Below are 8,615 nucleotides of genomic sequence, written 5' to 3' on the forward strand. Positions count from 1 at the left end.
TTAACCTTTTATAATGTATGTGTTGAAATCCAAAATATAATAATTACCAAGAGAAACTATACTTAAATTAATACATACATATTTGTTTCAATGAAATCAATCACAGTGTAGAGATAATGTATTTTTTCATAAAACCATGTATATATATATCATTGATCAAAATGTCTAATTGTTTCTTTTCTGGAAATGCTGTATCACTGTGACATATAGTAACAAAATTTCCCCAAGAAATATGTTTTTGAGCTGTCGCTGATAGGAAAATACAATAGGAAAAAACTGTATAGTTATTTAATAAATGATAAGACAATCTGCACAATACATAATAGGTATAATACAGACTTAACTTCACACACTTCTTCAGAAAGTAATGAAAAAAATGTGTTTCTTTACAAATCTAATTTGTAACCCTAAGAAATGGTCCCGTTTAATTAATTTTAATAGTACTAAGCAAAGGCAGAAGAATTATGCTTCCAGAAATCATCCTACAGGCTAAAGGCCATTTCATTGTCATAAAATTCTTTATTTAGCCCGCTCTACAAATAAGCTCACAGCAGGAGAAAGGACACTAGTTAGAAGTAATTTGGGTGATAAGTAAACATAAGGAATGGCTAGGAGCATAGTGTCATCTGGCAGAGAGCTTATTTCCTGAATCCTGTGGATCTGGTTAAAACCCAGCAGAGATGCCAATATGCTTCTCCTCAGTAAATGCTACAAGTCTTCACACCACCGGGCCCAAGGAGGCTTGTGTATGGTATTTTATCCAAGCAGTCCTTTGGGTAGCTGCAAGGTGCCTGCAGTGACCTGAGTCAGTCATGCAGGGAGACATTCTAATGCTTGCACCGATGCTTTCCATCAGTTTCTGTTTTCTATTGCTCTTCTTGTTCAATGAGAGAAGCGGAGTGATGGAGAAAGTTCTCCATACTCTTTTCAAATAAGATCCTGGGCAACACCAACTGGTTGGAACAGCACGACTGGACGTTGTCCGACTGGATTTCTTTGCAAGGGTATTATGTGTGCACCTGGGATACCTGCCTCTTTAGAAGGGTGGGAAGAAGTGAGGTCTCTTGATTCAGAAGTGGGAACAATCAAGATGCAACGATCACATACTGGTAAGCAACAGATAATGAGTTGGGGGAATGCTGATTCTGCCTCTCTTTTCTTTCTGCTTGTACCCAAATCTTCATTTAATACTCACATTGGGTCCATCTTCTGATCTAAATATGTCCATCCACTGTGTCAGGTACAGAATAATTTTTTCATTGTCTCAATGGAGCAACTTTTCCAGGATTCAACTATATCTTTCATTTGTTTCCCTCAAATGAGATTATAGAGTTTACAGTGTAGCCTGAGGTTGTAAGACATAATCATTTTTATGATTTATACCCCTGTGTACTAGTGAAGTAAGGATAGATTTAAAGATTAGGAAGTCAATGTTCTGTGAAAACAAGGGAACGATAATAAATTGCTTAATCGTGCATGTGTTTTGTTTTGTAGTCAATGTCTTTACGCTTTATGATCTCAAACTAATACAAATCCCAAGGAATACAACAAATCAGAGTCATCGTTTATGGAAATCAACCTAACAATAGGGAGTTTCTGTCACTTTTTCAAAATAATAGATGCTGGGTTTTGGTGAAAGAATTGAAACTTTCCATGAGTACAAACCTTGACCGAGACTCCAGTGACACAAGGTTAAATGATAACATGTGCAACACACTAAAAATTGCAAACGATGTTAGGTTTATGTCTTCTCTTCCAAGGGAAATTAGTGCACCAATCTTTGGGTAGCTATGAATTTATAGCTGAGTGCAAGGCTCTACTATCTAAAACAGAGGGGTGCATGTCACTCAAGAATGGCAGATTTTTCAAATAAGAAATGTTTTAAATATGTAAATATTGTTAACATAAATTTCTAAATCAATAAAGGCAGAAGTTTTTTCCTGCTTGTCTGTTGGCAGTCTTCAGTGAATGACATATCACTCCACATGAGATCTCCACATGGTATGCTGCATGGAGACATGATTCGAAAGGATATTTTAGAAAAAGATCAACAATGGTTTTTTCTAATGTCCATTCTTCGTTCTTATTCTGTAAATTTGAAGGCTGTGAATAACATTTCAGAGACCTGCTTGTTTCATTAAAGTTTTTCAGTTATAAGTAATTTTTTTTCTAGACTCATGAATTTCCTTTGGTCAATGCAATTTAGAGAACTCAAGGTATTACATGCACAAAATATTAATATATGAGGTGGAATGAGGGATCAGTACCAGACTAACAGCACTGAGACCAAGTTATTGAATAGCAGATCATACTAGGTGATGTATGTGCAAAATAAAAAGAAAGAAATAGAAAATGGAAGCATAGAAGTATGAAAAAGGAAACTCTTGATGCTTAACACAATAAAAGCCGTATTAGATGCTTAAAATGCGTAGTTGACTTGGCCTATAAGATCCATGGACATAAAACTATATGATACCATTTTCAACTACATGAAATGACTAAATTTTGGCTCTCTGAATTCTTTCTTGGGTATAATTGTGGGCCAGCAGGTCTGTCTGATGTGTCTGTGTGTCTTCTGAAGGACAGAACCATAACAAAAGAAACCCCAAGTTTAGTGACCACAGCCTCTCAGCTCTACTACCCACTGCAGAAAGTCTTCAGTGACAAACTTGGAAAAGTAGAAGTGTGAGATTTAAGTCCTGCCTCATAACACAGTTTTCCTTTCCAACAAACTGCTAACACTTAAAAAAGAAATAGGCCCAAGTTTGAGGTTAAGCACAAAACTCTTCTAGTGACTCTCTTGGTACAATGAAAAGCTTATGCATGAACTTTCATGTCAGACAAATAAAAATTCAGTTTCCAACTACCACATTTAAATCACTTGACCCTGGGAAAGTTAATTCACTTTTCTGAGTCTCACTTGCAATATGTAATATAATTTTTCCATACAACTATAAATATTAATAAGTTGAATTAAATTATTAGAGAAGTATTTGGACTATAACAACTTACATATAATAGTTAAGTTGTTTTCATAATGATGAGATGATAACATTGTTCAGTATTGATGTGTTCTCCTAGAGGATTGCTTTAGGCAAGTGCATATGATTTAGGCAAACAACACATTTGTGTTAAACTAATGAAAGATGATCTTAATTCTCTCTGTGTTATCGTTTACCAGTTCAGAGTATGAAACAAAGTAGACAGTCTACCTTTGCTTATCAGAATAGTCAGAAATGACTTAGAGAAGTCTATCAGAGCATGTTCCTGTTTCTGGTGACTGATTATTCTGCCATAATTAAATGTAACTTGGAATTACAATTTTTGTTTTCCTTTGGCTAATATCTCAATTGTTCAATAATGGAAGATAAGGAGTAGATAGAGGAAATGTATATGACTTACTGATAAAATTATTCTGTCCTAATGAAATATCTGTGGCACTATGAATTGTGTGACTCCAGACACCCATCTTTTATGATATCACAAATGTGAACCATTGCAGCAGTTTTCTCTATTTGGGGTTGTCCTTTTGACACCTGGACATGAGCCATCAGTATCATTAGGATGATCATACAGCCTGAATGAGCACTCTTCCCTGAGTTCCCAACAGTCCCTGGTGTACTTCTGGTTTATACATCTAGTGCAGCTGTTGCCTAGTAAGATTCCTCAGTTAGGAAAACTGCAGAGGAATGATCTGTTCTACAGAGCTTGGCAGGACCATTGCCAGAGATTGATAATGGGATCAAATCACCTCAGGTGAGTTTTCTGGGGTCCACAAGTTAGAGGGGTCGCCTCAACTTTGTCATTGTAGTTCATAGATATTTCAGTGAACCATTTTTGAATTATACTGAGAATAACAGGAGGCGATCTGGAGATCTGCTTGAGTCTTTTCTCCCTAGCTTTCAGGGACCACAACATCTCTTCTATGGCTGCAGGAAGGTAGTAAGGTCCATGTATTGCTTTAGGAAATGGTTAATTTTGGGATGAGAGCGCTTTGCTGTCTGCTAAAGTGAGACTCACTTAAGAACATCACAGAACGCTATAGATTAATGCAGTAATCAATGAGAATCTCTTCACTGCAGAGATCTGTTTTGATGACAGCAGCACTTATGGCCTTGTTTAGTATCACCGTTGTATAATGTTGGGCATTGCAGTCTTGGAGGGGTTTGATTTAGACTGTAAGGACCACAGACAATTTTATTTCAATTTTGTGTTTTGCTGGATTGTTTTACTGTGTCGTGGATTTCTTGCCGTTGCTAGCTGGAATCTAGTGATTTGTTGTCAGTAGAATTCACTTAACCATTCCGATGCTGCTGTTAGGCTTGCTGTGTTTCTGCAGTATCTACCACTTCATACATTGCATTCAAGAACAGGTAAAGCAGACTATAACATCAGCATTAAGCATGAATGTAAAGCTAATGGGATTTATGGTTTAATTATTCAAAAGGGTAAGATATTAAGATGGATTTTTCAGATTCTATCAGAGAGAAAGGAGCACTTTGCTTTGAAAATGGAAACTATATAAATATATTATTTAAAAATGCAGATGATCATCTTGTTGCATTATGTGAAGTTATTTTCGCATTTTGAATCTATTAGAAGTGTACATTAAGTCATATATCTTTTAGTATTTATTATATTTAACTCAACTTGTTGTATAGCATACAGTTAATTCAGAAAGCATGTTTTTTTTCTTTTCTGATTAGATTTTGTTTTCTCTATTTACTAAATTTTATAGAAGCCTTGCAGCTTAATCTTCTTTAAAATAGATAGAACCTTTATATAGACTGTTGTTTCCGGGGTTTAGACAAAGGCTTCTGAGGCTGGGTTTCTCCTAATCCATAGTCCTGATTTTAGACCACTAGACATGCCTATGTTTTTGTTAGACTGTGGCCTAACAGGAAAAATGTTCAGATAAGGGGGAACAGAGAACCTAGACACAAAGAAAAGAGAGACAGTGTGGTCTTTGGGGTTAGATTTGAGCGTGTGACCTTGGGTGGCATAAAGGGACCACAGCATAAGGATGAAAACCAACCTTCTCTGCCAGTAGAGAAAAAGACTTTACTGTTGTATGCAGTGGGGCTTGGCGTAGAAATTCAATGATAATTTCTGTATAGAAAAGATAACTGATTTAAACAACTAAAGGGATGTTATTTTCTTATACCACAATCTTTGTCCTTTGTAGCATTTTAGCATGTAAGATTTTATGGAAGGGAGATTATGGCTTTTAAAAAATAAAGCTAGTAAATCTCTTCAGTCCATTACAACTACTTTGCCAAATAAATGTTGTATATTTGTGGTATCCTGACAGTGCTTGCAATCAGACTGCATGGCTTGGGAGGACAAGAGGTATCACATGTCTTGTAGACCTCTGAGGGCCTGAGTTCAGACAAGCACAGGGGTCCTCTGAGTTACCTGGCCAGGATCTTGAGCAGTCTGGATACTCTCCTCCCTCTCAGGCCCAGTGGGCCTCTTCTGAGCAGAGCTCCTGCTTTCTTTTATCAGCAGATGACTTTTTCAGGAGGTTTGCTTCTCCCAAGGGCAAGCTCAGAATCCAAAACTTCCCAGGCAGGTGTGAAAGCAATAGCCAAATTCTACTCACAATTGTATGGATCAGACTGGTTTGCTGCCTCTCAACTGCCAATTAACTTAAGTCTAGACTAATTAATGTGCTCTTTTGTAAATTGAACCACATACTTACAGACTGCCTAATGATTGCTTGTTGATAAAAATCACACATCTTGTGTTCACGGTCATACTTGTTGGATCATCTTGCATTTACTGAGACTGAGGCAGGAATGGCTCATGTTTCCTCACAGAGAACAGAGAGAAATGGGGTGATTATTTTCTCTATTGATCTTTGAGGAAACTTTAATTTGTAGTTTCTACCCATAAACTTTGGAATCCAGTAACTTTGCTAGTATAGCAATGCTTCACTACAAGAAGGTTATTCATTTTGGTGTCTTCCAATTTCCTATTTTATGTACTGTTACTATGCATAGTTAGAAAGATCTTCAAGATCAAGACGTTTTCCTTCTCCAGTATTACCTCTGACTCTTTCTAGCAGAGTTCTGTTAGAAAAACCATGGAAGTCATTGGAAAATAAAGATAAAATTAAGGTCAAAGCACAACAAATATATAATCTCCCTGTACTTCACCCAATGCATAGACACTTCTAGTGAATGAAAGGAATGCATGTTGCCCTCAGCTTTCTAAGACAGACATGGTAAACATGACAAATTATGAAAGAGCAATCAATGAAAGAATTAGTAATCATTTCATAATATGATGTAGTTATTTCAGAATACTTTTAAATACTTAACGTTGTTTATCTTTTGTTGTAAGCTAGTAAATGAACCCGAATTTTGTAGATAGTCTGCTTCAAGTAGTTGACTTTAAAGGGAATTGTTACAATCATAAGGAGTTAATCAGTTACTTGTGGAAATGTAGCTAAAATTTTAAATGCATAATCTAAGAAATTATTTCAAAGAAGAATTTTGAAGAATTATATTTCTCTTAAAGACTTGAGATACAAATTTTTGTTGTGACGAGTCTCAACCTTTGAAAATATTTCAATGCTGAATTCAGAAAAGGAATTTTATTGTAGCAACTGAATCATAACAAACATTTTCAATAATATAATATCTGTCACATAGTTTAGACTCATCAGTAGTTTAAATGGGGCCAGCAAGATGGCTCACTGGGTAAAGGCACCTGCGGCCAAGTCTGACAACAATGAATTCAATTCCCAGGACCCTGGTGGTGAAAGGCAGGAATCAACTCCTTAGAAGTTGCCTTCTGACCCCACATGTTCAGTGGTGTGCACAGGCAGTCCCACACAGAAATTAACTAAAATGTATTTAAAAATAGTTGCAATAACTTGATGCTTGTTCTTGAATTCTAAGTAGATTCAAATTGGAATAGCTTTCACATATACTTCAAATTTGGGTTTAATTTCAGAATTATGGCTGCTAAGAATTCATTTAGAAAATAAGAAGGCTTTGCAAGTGACTTCTATATTTTTGTAGTATATATTGTTGAAACTGTCAGAATTGCTCATCTCTACACAGTATCATTTTTGCCTTACTTGACTTTTAAATAATGGGGTTTATAAGAGCCTGGAGAGTTGAAATTGCTTTCTTGGGTGAATTTCATGTTTTTTTTGTATTCACAACACTCATTTTCTTTGAGTATGCTTTCTTGATTTCCTAAGTGTCTGTCTTAAGCAAATATCTCAAAGGAGACTGCCCAGAACCTGTAATAGATAATTTTTAGACAAGAAGAAAGTGCCAAGTCAGTATAGCAGTGTCCAGGTGTCAGTCCCTTATACAGAACCCCTAAGCATTTGTTTGCCCTTTAGAAAGAAGAAATACAAGAGAAAATAGAATCCCAGAGGAAAAGTCCTGATATACCCACAGTTTTACCTACAAATTTAAGAATGCATGGCTTCTTTAAATGCACTCACTGACAGTAGAAAAAAGACGCAAGTAACTCAGGCTATAATCTTCACCTTAAAGGTAACACAAAAAAGGGGTTGATATTCAGTAGTGGAAAACGTGCTCTCAACATGAAGGTAAGCAATTTTTCCCCTCTTTTCAGAGAATAAGCCCAAGACCAACTTCAAATTGCCCTTATATATGTATTTGGTCTTTTTGAGACAGGGTCTTCCTGTAGCCCCAGCTATTCTGGAACTCACCAGGCTGGCCTTGAACTCACAGAGATCCACCTACTTCTGCCTCCCAAGTGCTAAGGTTAAAGGCATGCACCACCATATCCAGCATCTTAAAGGTATATTTTAACATCTTATATTTTCATTTACTATGCCATTTTAAATCACAGTTAAAAAATTCTAAACTTAAGTCTCTAAACCATGAATAAATGGTGACTACATGCATTGGTATAAGGCTATAACCAGAGATTAGGAATGAATGACAGTTCAAGAATAGTAGAGCGATTTCTGAACAAATGAGGGCCTGCCTTTACATGAAACAATATTATGTCATCTGTACCCAAAGGACTAGTGAGGACTTCCTTCTGTTCAGAATGGCCTTCCAGACTGGATTTCTTTTGACAGTAGACTTCCTTGGCAGTATCCTGTGATTCCCTGTCTTTAGAGATTAATTTTAAATTATTTTTAGGAGCAAACATATAGTTTTAGAGATCACTCTTTTCTTTTGCCATGATTTTGTTGTAATTAGAGCTGCTCAAAGAGGCCATGTGAGTTATTGATAAATGAAGCAGAGACTGAGACCCCCAAATATCATTTAGCCTGAAATACTCCCTAGAGCATTGCTGGAAAAGCATGGCTTCTAATGAGGTAAAAAAAAATCAACCTTTGGAGCCTTTTTTGAAACTGCCATTTCTGACTTTCCTATACACTCTTTGTGCATTCTCCACACTTGCCTTAGTTGGCTTAACAAAGCTGAATTGCACTGGGCAGAGTTTTCTTGCTTGTGAAATAACTGAATATCTGCATGCTTATTCTGAAATGTGATACCATAATAATGACATCAAATAAAGACTGTGATAGGACCAAACATCTGTGTGTGTGTGTGTGTGTGTGTGTGTGTGTCTGTGTGTGTGTGTGTGAGAGAGAGAGAGAGAGAGAGAGAGAG

At 36.4% G+C, this 8,615-nt stretch overlaps 1 protein-coding gene across 48 annotated transcripts in view; it reads left to right on the forward strand.

The window, feature by feature from the left end:
• Window positions 1-8,615, forward strand: part of Rims1 (regulating synaptic membrane exocytosis 1) — a 486,359-nt gene that overhangs the window by 285,923 nt on the left and 191,821 nt on the right. For 11 of the 48 annotated variants that reach the window (XM_029557794.1, XM_008856318.2, XM_029557788.1 and 8 more), the window contains exon 1: window positions 754-1,109. The exons of 35 other annotated variants lie outside the window; for them this stretch is intronic. In XM_029557794.1, the coding sequence (XP_029413654.1) occupies window positions 1,010-1,109 (100 nt within the window). In that variant the 5' untranslated portion in view covers window positions 754-1,009. Of the gene's footprint in view, window positions 1-753; window positions 1,110-3,574; window positions 3,757-8,615 lie in introns of those variants that run through there. 2 more of the 48 variants (XM_017795160.1, XM_017795159.1) reach the window with 2 other exon arrangements.

The sequence above is a fragment of the Nannospalax galili genome, unplaced genomic scaffold (assembly GCF_000622305.1).
Source record: "Nannospalax galili isolate Female #2095 unplaced genomic scaffold, S.galili_v1.0 scaffold206, whole genome shotgun sequence".
NCBI classification, from domain to species: Eukaryota; Metazoa; Chordata; class Mammalia; order Rodentia; family Spalacidae; genus Nannospalax; species Nannospalax galili.